This window comes from Pogona vitticeps, chromosome 6 (genome assembly GCF_051106095.1).
Source record: "Pogona vitticeps strain Pit_001003342236 chromosome 6, PviZW2.1, whole genome shotgun sequence".
Classification (NCBI taxonomy): domain Eukaryota; kingdom Metazoa; phylum Chordata; class Lepidosauria; order Squamata; family Agamidae; genus Pogona; species Pogona vitticeps.
In genome coordinates this window covers 27,215,577-27,232,000 of record NC_135788.1, presented here as the reverse complement: position 1 = coordinate 27,232,000, position 16,424 = coordinate 27,215,577, and the positions used below count along the sequence as shown (strand labels likewise).

General features: G+C 37.9%; 1 protein-coding gene across 1 annotated transcript in view; it reads right to left on the bottom strand.

Moving 5' to 3' along the window:
• Positions 1-7,210: 7,210 nt before the first annotated feature.
• UMAD1 (UBAP1-MVB12-associated (UMA) domain containing 1) overlaps positions 7,211-16,424 on the bottom strand; it is a 31,902-nt gene continuing 22,688 nt past the window's right edge. Inside the window, exon 4 of the mRNA XM_020781790.3 lies at positions 7,211-9,887. Coding sequence (XP_020637449.3) covers positions 9,633-9,887 — 255 coding nt within the window. The 3' untranslated portion in view covers positions 7,211-9,632. The remainder of the gene's footprint in view (positions 9,888-16,424) is intronic.

Genomic DNA, 16,424 nt, shown 5'->3' with positions numbered 1-16,424 from the left:
AATAAATACATTGTGGATAAAGGAAATCCACTGGTGACAGTGAGGAAAGGAGGGAATGTCACAATTGGTATCAGCTGGTGGGATGACATAGTGCGAGCTCTTTGTTTGGTGAAACAAGCAAGGGCCATGTGGTAAACGTCACAAGATCCTCCCAACATTTAAACAGAGTCTTCTAGCTTTGTACATGATCCTGTCTTCAACTACAGGCAGCCAAATTATAGTTCCTCCCACTGAGCTGCCCATCGTGGTTGCAGATCTTGAGAGGGAAGAAAGAAGTAGATATATGCAAATTAACTAGGGGCCCTCAGAGTGCATGAATACATTTGGGCTTTGGAGTGTGTGTCATAGCTGCTCTCTCAAAATGGCTGCCATGAGAAAGGTTTGCTCATCCACAAAATGGTTGCTATGGTTGACATGGCCAATCATCCATTTCCCAGAAAAGAAACTAGTGAGACTAACAGAAATATGAATCACCAGAGAACTTAAGTGCAACGCAGAAGTAGAATCTCATCTTCAAGACAAAAACAAAAACAAAAAACAAACAAAACAAAAAACAAACCACTGTTGGGCCCACAGTTTTTTGTTCCATTTCACAGAAAGTAAACCCATGATTTTTTAAAAAATAAGGAACTTGGCTGAGATACTGAGCATAAAGAAATGGTAGTGGCTGAGCCCCAAATGCCAATAACATTTTTGCTTACACAAACCACAACAAAATACCCATACCGCAAAAGTCAGATGGGTGATGCTCAGAGAAAACACAAGCACACATGGGCAAACCACTCACCTAGTGACTGGGGGTACTTCAAAACCAATCATTCCCAACCATAATTGTCCACCTTTTAAATTTTATTTTATTTTCTAAGAATGCTTCTCTATCTCATTCTTTGCAGCACTCCATTCTTCCAGTTGAACACTTCTTTTTATCAGAAAATCTAAAACTCTTATTTTTAATTCTGGAGTGGTAGGGAGCTCAACAGGCAAAGCTGCATGGAGTTATCCATAGGCAGGTTACTGGAGATCCCAATATCAAAGACGATTATAGGACACACTGCTTCCCATGGATGTATACTGTATAGATACAGTATAATGCCTAGCTCACAGTACATCCAAACAATAGAAATTTGAAGTACAATACTATGCTAGTTGAAACTGAATGGGAAAATATGTTGGGAGCAGAATAGTAACTATTATGGGAATAGGTTAACTGTTTCAGGGTCCTTTTCTGGCATACTTCTGTTGCTCAAATCGAGCAGAATTCTATAATGATGAACCTAGTAAACTAGGAAGTGCCTGGGATACATCAAAGAGCCTTCTAAAACAGAATGGAACTAACAGGATTAGATTGCTATTGCTCCGTAACATTTGCTCTTCTGTACCTGAGGGAAAGTTAACAAGTTAAATGATGTTAACAGGTCAATTTAGCTGTCTCTACATAAAATTAATATATGTCATTCCCTCAGAGTTCGTTTCAGAAAAAGGCTATAACCTTTTCTTTTTGGAAATGGAGTATCATACATACACCAAAGAGTATTGTTCTTAAATAACAAACCAGGTGCTGTTCTGGGAGTTTTTCCCCATCTCTCCATAGATATAAACCTGGATATTATGGTCTGTAGCCTGCATACACACCCGCTAAGGTAGCAGCCCTTCATATACTTATTCTCGCCATCCATCTTAAGCGCACAATTAGAGAGGGTGGGCTAAAATATAGCATCTGGGTTATATGTAGCACACAAAGGCCAAGGGGAGTGATGGATCTGGGCAACAGAGGCATAATTGCTAAGAATCCTGGGCAGTATGCTATCAGCACACAGATTCTGGTAAGTCAAAATATATTATTTAAGGGCTTCTTTGTGAGCACCATAAAATTTTGCATGACACTCAAATAAGATTTAAAAATAAAAATAAAAGGTTATTTATGTGATCCAGGCTTGCTCTAGTACCCTGTTTCATGATGCTCACTGCTCCATTCCCTTAGTCATGGTAATTAAGGAGTGCCAGAAAGTGACCCTGGGATGTTCTTTCTCTTGCTTGAAAATCATCCTTGGCCATTATATAAAAGGATCTTCCTTCTTGATGTGCTTTGATGAGCTCAATGTTCTTTGTTATAATAATGTAAAAATCAATAATGTGCACTTAAAAAAGAAATTCCACTGGGCCTTGCAATTAAAGAAAGAAAGTGTTCTCAACTGGAAATGTTAATTTAAACTATTCAGATTAAGAGGGGCAGATCTACGTACACAAAGAATGCACAACTGTAAGGTGTGAAATGTAAGGTATCTGGAATTCCTGCTGTTTCTCAGCTTTGAAAACAACAGCAAAGAAGGACATTACATACTTGGCCCACAAACAGTGTTAGGGAAAGCTCATATTGACATTTTTCAGTGTTATAGATGAACCAATATTTGGAATCAGAGACATGTTTTCTTGGATCCAGACGTCATGGGAAAACAAAACAGCTCTGTTGAATACTATTCCCGAAGGTCAAACCACAATCCTCAGGAGGGACTTTGGTTATATCGGTGGGGGACGTAGGGAGCGCACAGTGGGAGGAAGAGCTAGGAAAATCCCATTCCACATGCAGTTTCACTAATCAGTTTTTGGTTTCAGCCCTAAAATTTACTGCACCTTATGTATACAAGGACCTTTCTATTAAAGGATCACCTGGAACACTAAAGGTTCTAAAGTTCTATTTTCTTTTGTGCCAGTAATTTAACACACTTCACTTTTCCTGTACTACTTGGAATTAGATATTAACTAAATACAATAAAATAGATTACCTGCTGACTTAACCACGGGAGGTAATTTACACATTCCTTTGAATCAGATGTCAGAACACTCTCCAGAGAAGGCTAGAGATACTGGCTTGAAATTTAAGCATAGGCACAGCAGCATTGCTTAAGGCGTGACCCTCTTAAAATTGCTATATAAACACCACTTGTCATATCTAAGCAGTAGATAAAGGATCTAAGATAACGACCAGTAGAAAAATATTTTAATTTGATTATGAACCAAATACAGGTACCAGCTCCCTGTATTTGGAGGGACTACGATGAACTTTAGTTTAACCCTCTTGGCTTGGTACAGTGAGAGAGGAGAAAGAAGAGAACCAAGTATAGCGTACTGTGCTCTTTGGAGACTGAGATAAATGTCTCATAAATTAAAGTTAAGAAGATACACAGAGTGTTGTAAAGAAGCAGTAACTATGACATTCCTATGTTTCACAAATATTACGTTTGAAAACTATTAACTATTTAAATATAAATCAATTTCAAGCCAGGCATTTGCAATTATATTATATTATATATAAATCAGGTTTTCTACCTCTTTTCTTAGGAAGAGCAACATTAAAAAAAAAAGTGCAGATAAACTTATACTAATTTGTTAATGATTTTTAATATTATTATTCACTCCTAAGATTTCAAAAATAGATCTCTATCTCTGCATTCACATTATTATCAAGTATAACAAGCAATTCACATACCTAATTCCATAACCCAGGTGTTGGGAACCAGAAGAGTGCAGTTAAATGTAGCTCTTAAGACAATCACTACTTCATGACACCATCTATTCTATATTGCTTCCCCCACCCCCATCCTTGTTGTTATCCTTGTGGTGCCATCAAGTTGCCTCCAACCTATGGTGACCCTATGAATGAGCAATCTCCAGAACGTCCTGTCCTCAACAGCCCTGCTCAGCTCTTGGAAATGGAAGTCTGTGTTACCTCTAAAAATTCAATCCAGCTATTATTTGGTCTTCCTCTCTTTCTGGTGCCTGCAATCCAAAACAGTCTGGAAACCGAGCACTATGAAAAATGGGTGAAGACGTTGGGTACGGTTATTCTGACAAGGAGAACATTATATGACAGTAATTTTTAAATACTTCAAGAGCTATCACATGGAAGAAAACTTGTTTTCTGTGACACCAGTGGGTAGATATCAAAACAATGGATTCAAATAATTAAAAAAGGCAATTTCATCTAAACATTAGAATGAACTTTCTGAGAATAAGAGCTGTTGCACAGGTTACCTTAAAAGGTGGTGAATTCTCCTTTACTGAGGGATTTTTGATATAATTTGGATGATCATCTTTTAGGGATGCTTTAGTTGGAAATTTCCTGCTTTGCCAGTGGGCTGGAATCAATGGTCCTTTCGGTACCTTCCAGGTATACACTTATGTAATAAATGACAGTTGCATCTATTCTTTGCTGTCTTCCCCAACCTGTCTACTAACTTTGATTAAATTATTGTGCTATGAGCCATGAATACATCTATATTTGACAGAGCAGAATCTTTGTTTATGGCAGTTATTCAAATATGCAGAGAATCGTATTGGGATTTTGGTACTCCTATTTCTTTGAATGGCAGACACCAGTGTTTTCACTGAGTAGCAGACACCATGTGTTTCCGAAGAAACTGTTGAAGGATTTCATTTATTGGTATGTGGCCTTTTCTGTTGCTGCTGGAGATCTGGGTAGGGCAGTCAAGTCTGATTGTGCAAATGCACAAGGGAAATCTGAACACCCACTGCATTCTCACTCTTGGTTGTATCCTTTTTTTTTTAACAGGAAAGTATGACCAAGCAGGGAGAAAAGCAATCTAATCTAATCCTTTGCCTTGGTGCAGGACCTAATCATGTAATCGTAAGGCAGCAGTCTGTTAGTCTTCAACATTCCTCCCTCCCCAAATCTGAAATGCACGTGTAATTCCAGCCTAAAAAATGGAACTCGCTTAATTTGTTGTTGCCATATGGGTGGCCCCGAAGTTGAGATCCAATGTCATGTAGTAGCCAGAGAGCTACACCTGGTGTAAGATTCAAGTCCCAACTGAGCAACAAAACTCATTTGGTGATCTTCAGCTAGTTACTCTTTCCAAAAAACATATTATAAATCAATGTATCTTGTCCCTTGGCCTAGTGCTTCTCTCTCTCTCTCTCACACACACACACACACAGAGAGAGAGAGAGAGAGAGAGAGAGAGAGAGAGGAGGGCTAGAGAATGAACAGTTATGATGCAGGGTTGGTAACAGGAAGGGAAATCATCCCAACATAAATAATAAACCTTTATTGGCATATAAAATATAAAATAAACACATTCAAGCTAGTTTGTTAGGTTCAGTGCTTTGCCGCCTGACAACTGACTCAAGGAAAACAGCTACTTGTTTCGTAATGTCAACCACCTCCACTGATAACATAAAACGGACCTTGTCCAAATCGGATTTCCTCTCCAGCTTTAATAATATTGAGGTGACATATTTTTTGCGGCAGTCCTGATGAAGTGGACAGTGCAAAAGCATGTGAGTGAGGGGTTTCCAAACCAACCTGCTCACATGGACAATATCTTTCGGAATAATTTTCTATGTTTTTATAATTCTGTTTCAGGCCCTTTCCCTCTTTCTCCTTTTATTTGAAAACAAACCAGAAGAGCTGCCTTGGTGCACCCTCTCCCTTCATTTGGATCCTGTTCCTTTTGTGTTCCTCGTCTTGTGTTTAAAAAGTAAAAATGTACATTCTTGATCATATTTTATGAAAAGGAATGAACAGATGATCATAAAGGGGGAAATGTGGTCATGAACAGACTGCTATTGAGAACTCTGCCAGTGTGACCTTCAAATACAAGGAATAAGGGTGCTCCATAGATAAGTCATTTGTACATTAATTTCTATATACTGTACTAGGGATGTGCCATTCAGATTTTTTGAATTCCAATTCCCAGAATTCCACAGGAATTAACCAGGCAGAATTCTGGGAGTTCTAGCCCACAGACCCACACATTCAGGTGGACCTGCATTTCACTCACCTAGAAAAAGGTCTAGCTCAAAGGCTCCATGGCAAAGCTCCAGCCTAACATCCTGTTAAAAAAGAAAGCTGCCCTTATGCTACCTGGACATCCTTGGGCGCCTGTGAGGTGCAGTTTCACTGCCTATTAAACTCTATATTGCCCTCTACAGAGCCTACTGGGCGTAATCCCTAGTAAGAATAGGCATGCATGCAAAGTAAACCTCTATTTCTAGTTTAAAATGTAATTCTAAATTAACTTGTTAAAAAACAGCACTTTCTAACTTTCAGGAGGTTTAAAAACAGTTGTCCAGATGTTGGTTTTAATAATATGGCTATATCTGACATCAGATTTTGGGGTATTGAGATTCTTCTGCAGTTTCTCTGACCATGAAATGTCATGGTACACTAGACACCCCAGATTTTTCTTTATTTGGAATGTCTTACATCTGCAATTTTTGGATATCAGATGAAGTTAACCCTGTTCAAAAGCCTCAAGAAAGCTAGGCCTCTACTTTGAGTACTAGGATCTAAGAAAGGAGCAGTATTTGGCTCTGTAATTTTGAATCAAGCATAGGCCTGCCAAGCAGTTTACCTGTTTTTCCAACCCACAGAGGCTTTGAAGACTCATTTATAGCCTGGTTAATAATTATGCTTGTTTTAATTTTTGTCTCTGGCCATTCTTTACTTCTTCCTTTAAATCTCTCTACCCATATAGATCTGAATTTTTTTTTAAAAAAATATTAAGTATGGCATCATCTTCATGCAGCAGCCATTAATGTACAATGGCTAAGACAGAGAATTACTTACTGCAAACACACCAACAAATCATGATTTGCTAGTGCCACAGAAATAAGTGTTAATAAAGGAATATTTAATATTTAAAAGAATATGTCAGTGTGTGATGTCTTCGTAAAAATCCCTTCTTATTTACCATTATGGTACAGAGCGCCAACATGATAATAATATCCCAGTATCCAATTAGGGACGTGGTGGCACTGCAGGTGCCTCTGTGCTGCAAGGTCAGAAGACCAGAAGTCGTAAGATCAAATCCACGCAATGGAGTCAGCTCCCGTCGCTTCTCCCAGCTCCTGCCAACCTAGCAGTTCAAAAGCATGCAAATGCAAGTAGATAAATAGGTACCCACATGGTGGGAAGGTAATAGCGTTCTGTGTCTAGTCACGCTGGCCACGGAAACTGTCTTTGGACCAACGCTGGCGGTATGGCTTGGAAAAAGGGATGAGCACCGCTCCCTAGAGTTGGACACGACTGGATTAAATGTCAAGGGGAACCTTTACCTTTACCTTTATCCAATTATTAATAATTCAGTCCCATTAGATATAAGCCACCTTGGGTCCTTTGAAGGAGAAAGGTGGAGTATAAATATTTTAAACAAACAAACAAGAGCAATAAGGGGTGCGTCAGAGACAATTTCACAGCCTTATTTTTATTTCATAAATTAAATTCACACTTGAATAATCTTTCTTTTTCCAAAATGCAGTCTTAAGGCAATTCACAACTAGCAAAACAATTAAACATTATAATTCAAAGATCAGTTTAACCCTTTTATTGTGACAATTCATTTTTAAAGGACCCAAGTAAGACCACACACATTTATTTATATATTCATACCACCCATCTGACCAAAGGTCACTCTGGGAAGTTCACTGAAAATAGCAATAACAATAATAACACAACAACATAACAAGAAATTCAAAATGAAAATGACAGTACATTTTAAAATACTTTAAAATACACTTTAAAAGTAGATGGTAATTAAAACAAGTTAGTAGCTAATAGATTCAGTAGTCTCCTCAGATGAAATGTTTTGGAGAGCCTGATGAAATAACAGAGTTTTTAGTGATTTCTTGAAAATCGTCAGAGAACGGGCCAGCTGGATTTCAGATGGTAGTTTGTTCCATAGTCAAGGAGCAACTACTGAGAAGGCCTGGTCCCTTGTTTTCTCCCTTCCAGCCTCTTCTGGGTTAGCATCCTCAGCACTCCTGCCGCGGATGTGCAGTTAGGATGGGGCAGTCCTGGTTGGAAGTAGGTGTTCTGCCATGTACTGAGGTCCCAAACTGTTATACAGTATAGTGAAATTTAGTGTAATCTGTAATGAATTTTTTTACAGAAAACTTTGTGTATATGTGTGTATGTGTGAGTGAGTGTGTGTGAGAACAGATATACTGCAAAACAGGTGGTGCTGCTGGTGAGTGGATGATCATGCAGGAGAGGAAAGCGTATGACACCCACAGAACACCTGTGCAGGCGTCATGCCAAACTGGGCCAAACCATGGTTAATGCAAGGATAATTTTTTTTCAAATGTTAAGCGACATACTTTTTTTTCAAAAGGAATGAATAATTTAATCATAGTTTTATTTAGTATACACGAATACCCTCCACACATAACAGCAATAATTAGTTTCACCAAGGAACAAATATACCATGTTTTCCCGAAAATGAGACAGGGTCTTATATTAATTTTTGCTCCAAAATGCATTAGGGCTTATTTTCAGGGGATGTTTTACTTTTTTCATGTACTGCACAACAATCTACATTTATTCAAATGCAGCTACGTCAACTTCTTCTCGTTGCTGCACAATGGTGGATGGCGAGGTTTCACATAACTGGGGCTTATTTTGGGGATAGAGCTTATAATATGAGCATCCTGAAAAATCATACTAGGGCTTATTTTCAGATTAGGTCATATTTTCGGGAAAACAGGGCACACACCCCAACAATTTAAGTAAACATATTTGTTGTCTAGTACTTTTGGTACAATATCCTAAAAACAGAACAATAATGAGGAAATTTGTACTTAAACTTTTAAATATCCATGTTACAAATTTCATCTGAAAGATTAATTTTTGGCATAGCAAAAAGATAATCTTTCTTTCCTAGTTGACTCCTTATAAAAAATAAAAATAAAATTACATGGGTAAGAAACACACACACACCACACAGAGACATTAATAAGTAAGTATTGAAGTGAAGACATGCAAAATGAACAATTGGATATGACACTATCTTATTTAGTTTGATGTGAAAGTGTTTCATCATTCTCAATAGCTATATCCTATAGCTTTTTCATCTATCACCCCAAAATATTTTTAAAAGATGCCTGGTAAAGAACACACATAGATAAAAATGTTTATAATGGGTCCAGAGGTTTGCAATGCACAAACTGATCAAGATGCAAACTAGGAGCATATGTGGAAATGAGAATAAGCAGCAGCAAAGAAAAACTGTCCAACTTTCCAGAACACTCTAAACTCCCCCTCCAGAGACAATGACAAGGTAGCAGCATATTCTACATTACAGATATGCAAAGTCAATTATGTGTAACCACATAGGGAATCCTTAAAATTTCATTTTACTCAGTGTTACAGAATTTATAGAATATTTTAACCGAATTAACAATTTATTCACCATGACATATTTGTTCTCTCTTTATGAAATGTAAGTGCACGTGACCAAGGTAACTAATGTAATATGTACTGAGACTCCTTTTGAAAGGATAACCCTGAACCAATGTTAAGACTTGTATATCCTCTTGGGAATAAAAGGAAAACTCGGATGGATTGTTTTGCACAAGTTCAAATTACACCGTTTTTATTATAACTCTGTTGCCAGCTTAGGCATTTCAATTAAGGAATGAAATGACACAAGGATGAAAAACGTTAATATTTAGCCACATGTTATTCAGACATATTTATTTAAGAATATTTACTTACTAAATATTCTTAAATAAAGAAATAAATAAGTGTGCCACACAGAAGTACAGGTAAGCAACATACAATATTTGTGTATTTTACTTCAAACACTCAAGGTACATGTTTTAAATTGACTCAGCTATGACTCACATAACACTGAATTTTCAAGTGTAAAATCATACCAAAATCTTGTTAGATTGTCACTGACATCACAGGAGAGCAACTGTCTGGGGAGGTCATTATGAGTCTCTTGTATCGCCAATACATGTGGTGCAAGAGTAAAGGGTACATCATTGAGAAATTCCAACATAGAACTGCTTTCCACATTCTGATTTTTCTCTGTCCCCATTTCAGTGCCTGCTTCAGTGAACTCCGATCTGTTGTCTGAATTTATCTAAGGAAACAAAAGAGAAAACAACAAAATAAATTATGCATTTGCTTAAAGTGGCCTTTTCATGCAGCCCATTAGTTGTAAATGGTCGAAATAGAAATCACTGATATATGCCACAAGGTGTCAACTTAAACTCAAGAAGACCTGCTAGACTAAACCCAACACTACCACTATCTAGAGCAGACCCACTGAAATGCATGGACTGGCTACAATTTCATTACGTCTACTCTAGGTATGACTAATGTTGGATTTAGTCCAATGGGTCTTTTTGAATATCTGTCTGCTACCTGTGAATGCTGAACAGATACATGTAAAAGTACAGAGAACACCTGTGTGTGAGGACAAAGTGAATATGTGATCCTTCAAGAAAAACAAAAAAAAAATCTCTGAAATAAACAGTTCTTTTAAAAGGCATCTGCACAGAGTCATCGTTTTACGAAGATAGTGATCTGAAGAGAAAGTTACTCTAAAGGTTCCAGTATTCGTTTACATGACTGAATCCTGTGTCAGCAAATCTTAAATCAGATTACAAGGGTCTTTCCATACAAACAGTTCACTATGTTATGAGTGTGTGTGTGTTTCTCTTTGCTGTAGGCAGGTTTCATGTCTTCTATCAAGACTGTTCTATCAGAGGGAATAATGTATTTTTCAAGTACGAAAACAACAATATTTTGTAGCTGTAAAACATTATACTTTCCCCAGGCATTCATATAGGAGTTCTCTTACAATTAGGCAGAGAGAGAGAGGCAACCTGAAGGAGAGATCATAAGATTATTGTTCTCAGAGGACTGCCCAGAACTGAGACCACAATTGTCTGTGCTGGATGACACACTGAAGACCCAACACTTTTGCTCATAAAAGAAAATGAACCAGCAGAGATATTGTCCTTGTTTAACTGAATGATGGATAATCAGATCTAGAGGGCTTTGTTTTGTTTGCTAAACTATAGCCCTGGGAAAACCTCTTTGCATCACAATTGTTGCACAAATGTAGGACTTCAAATAATGACCTACATCAATATAGCATGTGGAGGAAATTCTGTTTTAAATTAGCTGCACTGAAGAAAGCAGGAAAGCGCAGATAACTTCATGAATTTCCCTCCCCCCCTGCATATTTCTTTTACAAGTAAAATGAATTTGGTAATTCCAAAGAAATGCTACACTGCTACACTGACAATAATGGGACATTATTCTTTTTAGGCAACAGCATTCTGAGTAATGAATGACAAAAATGCTATTCTGAATCTTTAGCAAACAAAGCAGAGGTTACACTTTGTTTTTAAACTCCAAACAATCTAATCATTGCAATTTGCTATGTATTGTTTCATTCAGTGTTGATTTTCAGTGCAATGTGGTTGCCTTTTACTGGAAATGCAATTACAAGCAAGATGTCAAGGCGGGGAAGATGGTGATCTCTTCGCTATGGTGTCTGGGTGCCACATCATTGTAGATTATTTCGAGAATTCTATTTGGCTAAGGATTAAGAGTTCAGCTTTGAAGACAGCATATGTATACATTTCAGCTTATATTTCAGAAAATCAATGTGTTGTTGTCTTTTTTTTGGTAGAAACAGAAGACTCTTAAAATCACATATTCAACTCAACCTCACACCACTCATTAGGATGTGTCTCTGAACAAAGGACATGTCTGCACATCAGAGGGCAAGCTGTACTGAAATCTGTACTACTACGCATTCAAGGTTGACTCTTATCCTTTATTCTCCCCTCCTTTTCTACTCAAGCAGCTACATGCAGCAATCATGGAAAGTTTTGCCCCTACCCAGCTGAAAGCTGCTTTGGAGAGTTAAAGTAAGATTTATTCAACTAATTGTGAGTTTGCTCTAGTCTAGTTTAAAGCAATTGATTATTTCTCAACTTCTCTTTTTTCAAGTTATTAGTTCATACATTAAAGTTTATTTAGTTTTGTTACACAATCTCGCACATGAATGGGGGCAAACACAACAATCAGGTTTCTAAGATGTTTAAAGGAAGTTTGGACAACAGAATATATCCTTTTACATATACTAAAGCCATAAGCCTGGATTTCCACATGTCCAAGTTGAGTTATTAAATATTAGGGAAAAATGACAGTAAAGCTTCAACAACAACTCAGTTGCAAGTGCTTCCTTCTTCCCTAGCAAGATTTTAGTTTGTAAAATTAGCTGGGAGCAAAGCTCAACAGAAAGTAAAGTGGGAAAGAGGGCCACCATAAACACTGGCTCTATTCTCAAAATATCAGATGGCTCTCATTAACTCTTTCCGGTTCAGTCTGCACAGACCTCAAATATGTTAGGAAGAAGAGTATTGTTTTTCTACATCTCTTAATAAGTACAGCATGAGCTGCCGTGTGCACCACAATTCATCAGTAAGGGCATGTTATTCCTATGTTTTAACTTTCTTCCTAGGAAAGTAACTTGTATAAGCAATACCACTGAAGAAAGCTATATGTAGTGCAAGAAAGTGGGTTTTTCCGATGAGTACAACAAATTGTATAAAGAACACCATGTAGCTGAAAATGTTAACATAGCCCTTAACAAATGAATACATTAAATTAATTAATATCTTTATTTTACATTAAGGCATATGCAATTTTTCCTGATTCAGTTTACATTATTATATGAGCAGGAACGAAACCTCATGAGAAAATGGGCTAAAATCATTTTACAGTTTCTTTGGAATAAGTAATAAAGAGATCTAGCTATATGATTCAATATTCAAAATAAACTTCACATACATTATTACATGGTAAATGTAAGCATATTCTCACATTCCAAAAAGCTGTATCAGAGTGCAATGTACAGTACTGTTTGGATTACAATCAAGCATGCTGGTTTTGGGTAGTTGAGTCTCACAGAAATCAGCAAGTCAACAAAGTCATAAGAGCTTTGCAACTACAGGAGATCCTAAGCACACACGGTTGGAAGTAAATAAAGCAATTTCTAAATACATGGCTAGAATAGAAATAACACAGTGATTGTGAGTCCAAAAGACATGTGTGGGTATGTTTCTTAAGTAATAGCCCTATTTTTTTTCCACAGCACTACACTGCAAAACAATTGAAAGGGAAGGCAAGCAATAGAACCAGTCCGTGATACAGCATTGAAGCAAACACAGGCAAATTACCCAGTGTTATCCAAAATTCATCTGAGTCATCTAAAATGATTATGTCTTCTGGGCACTAGAGATTAATCTGGACTGGGCCCCTTGCCCTTGCACCTGGCATATTCTTGATAGGAAGAATCCACAGCTTACTGGTGGAGCAAAAGGTTTGCATTCAAAAGGTCTGAATTTACGAAGGTCTTTGTTATGAGGCATCTCATTTTAAAATATGGCATAGGTGGTGGGAAAGGCCTCTGCTTTTGTCCTTGGAAAATATAGTCAAAACAGACAGCAGTAGGCAAGGTAAACCAGCTTCAAATGATTAAGCCCACTCCCAGAGAATTTTCTGGAATTAGGGAAATCATAACCTCAGTTAGGAGGTTTGAGTAGTTCCTTATGTGCAGATCCAATTATGTGTCTAGTGACACTGATATAGACTAGATTACTTGATACAACCATTAAAATGTACTAGAATTTAAAGCACTGGTTTCCAACCTTGGTTCCTAGATGTTCTTGGACTCGAACTCCCAGAAATCCTGGCCAGCATAGATAGCTAATAGTGAAGGTTTCTGTTCCAAGAACATCTGGGGAACCAAAATTGGAAATCACTGATCGGAATTCAGGAAACTTGGCTCCTTTTGGACATTTTCAGATCCACTGTGCTTGTCTGATGACTACAAATGGTTGTCTAAAAAGTCAAGTTCCGTGGAATAGTATAAGGAATAAGGTGAACTGAAGTTTAAGTTTTGACTGCAAGTGACTGAATTAGGCCTTTAGACTCTGGCCAAATGTATATTATTGAGGTCCTAAATTCCTGCAAGTAGAAATATGCATAAAAAAAACAAGCTCACCTAAGTTACAAACAAGGAGCTTAAAGCCAGGGAAAAGTGACAAATATGACATGCCACCTACATACCATGTTTCCTTGAAAATAAGACAGGGTCTTATATTAATTTTTGCCCCAGAAAACACATTAGGGCTTATTTTCAGGGGATGTTTCATTTTTTCATGTACAACAATCTACATTTATTCAAAGACAGTCATGTCATCTTCTTTTGGTTGCTGCACAATGGTGGATGACGGGATTTCACTTAACTGGGTCTTATTTTGGGGGTAGGGCTTATATTACGAGCATCCTGAAAAATCACACTAGGGCTTATTTTCAAGTTAGGTCTTATTTTTGGGGAAACAGGGTACATATCAGTATAAGGCAGTCTAAACAGATCCGGTTTTATATAGAAGACCTAATCAAGTTAAGTTAATCTTTACTTTTCTACTTTAGCAATTTACCAAGCTCTTCCCTGCCCTTCAGTGACAAAAGCAAGGACATTATCTGTCATGCCCAAGATGTTATACCAATTCTAGCAATACTAAGTATGGAAACACTGGACAGCCTAGCAACATCTTATCAATTTTGTTAACTTGCCAAGCAAGTTTCAACATGTATATCACACAAAAGCGTATTGCACAAAGTCAAGGTTATAAAAAATAGTGTATGATTCCAATGCTTTTATCTAAAGCACATTATTTACAGAAGCATGTCTGGAGAATTTGATATACAGTACTACATTAGGCATGCTGATTCTACTTAACATGGCTTTATTTATTCACCATGAATACTGCTAAAATGCAGAGTATTCAAACATATTCTTTGGATATTTTCGGTACAAAATGCTGGCAACTGCTATATCACCATTTTCATTTAAACTGCAATATTAATTCCAGTAGTCCAGAATAAAGTCTAAACATTTTAGATTAGAAGTTCAGGACACATAGCTAAGTATCATTTACAGACAGTGAATCACATTTACCTGTATAAAAAACTGCTGTAGTTCTTCAGCTATGCTCTCAATATCAAAGTATAAATACATTTTTCTTTAGAATTGAAAGAAACAAGCAATCATGCAGAAATATGCAATGAGAAGTTTGAGAGTGGTGACAAATTACAGCTGCAAACATTCACCACGTAGGAGATATCAGATAAGACATTTTCAGTTTCATGGCTTTGAAAAATATTGTCATCCTCATGTCCATAGCCTGGTTATGAGAAGCAGTCAGTACAACAAAGCAGCTATAGCATTCAATTTAGATATGAAAAAATAGGTTCAGCCCAAGTCATTTTCAGCTAGAAAAGCTCAGCAGGTCAAAGCTGGGGCAGTGGGTGAAAGTCCCCTAAACCAGCCATTCTCAACCTTTTCTGGGCTATGGACATAACATAATATGAAAGAAATATAGGCCAAATCAGGATTGTGCAAGTCCCATAATGCAGGGATCCCCAACCCCCGGTTCGCGGCCCAGTGCCAGTCCATGGCCTTGGCTGGACTGGGCACCGGAGACAGATCTTCCGCCCCCATGCACTCCCTCCACTGTCCCTTCGCGCATGTGAGTACACGCGCACCCCCTGCGAGTGCCCCCGCCCCTTCACACCTACACATGAGTGCGCGTGCACTGAGCGAGTGTCCCCGCCCCTTCATGCATGCGTGCAAGTGCCCGTACGCACAGGAGCATCACCCCTTTGCACACCAGCACGGGGGGGGTGCCCCATCCTCCCCATGCACAGATCCTGTTTCTCCCCCAACCAATCCGCAGTGTCAAAACGGCTGGGGACCACTGCCATAATGAACCTTATGGCCCCCATTGACAATGGCTGCTCTAAACTACATTGAAAAGCTGTAGCATGATACAATAATCAGCCAAAAATGAACTGTAAAGTTTATTGCTGATCTTGAGCCAGCCACTTTCTCTGGGTCTCTCTGGGTCTGACCTATTTTACCTGCTTTTCATGAGAATAATAATGGGGAGGCCCATGTATGTCACCCTTAGAGGAAACACAGAATATAAATATGTACAATGAATATGTAAACCGAGGATTCCTAGAAATTATTTCCAAGAGCTATACATATTACTCTGTAGACTATGAAAAAGCTACTGTTCGTTGAAACAATCCACACACCCCATAATATCTCTAAGTCACAAGGGTTGATACTGCACCTATCATACCATACCCTGAAGAGGTTTCTAGTATGTGAACAGACACTGTTCTCATAGCAGGCTAGGTCCCAGCCTCAAGAAAAAGCTCCTAACCACCTACTAGTTACCTTCAGCAACTTACTATCTCAGCCCACCTCACTGAGATATGAGAGGATCAAAAGATAATCCATGTAGGCTGTCTTGAACTTTCTGGAGAATACAACTTTTTTTACTTTCTAAAATTCTACTCTGAGCAACCATTTAAATTCTACTCTGAGCAACCATTTAAACTGCTTCTGAAATTCATTCCTCTTTCCCCCAGACTAGATGCCAGACACCCCTTTTAAACACTATAAACAAATTACATAACTTACATAAGTACTAACTTAAAAAATAGTCTTTTCCTGTTGTTTCTTTTTAAGCAACTAGTATTATTATAAGACAGGGAACAATTAAATAAAGTTTGGATACCC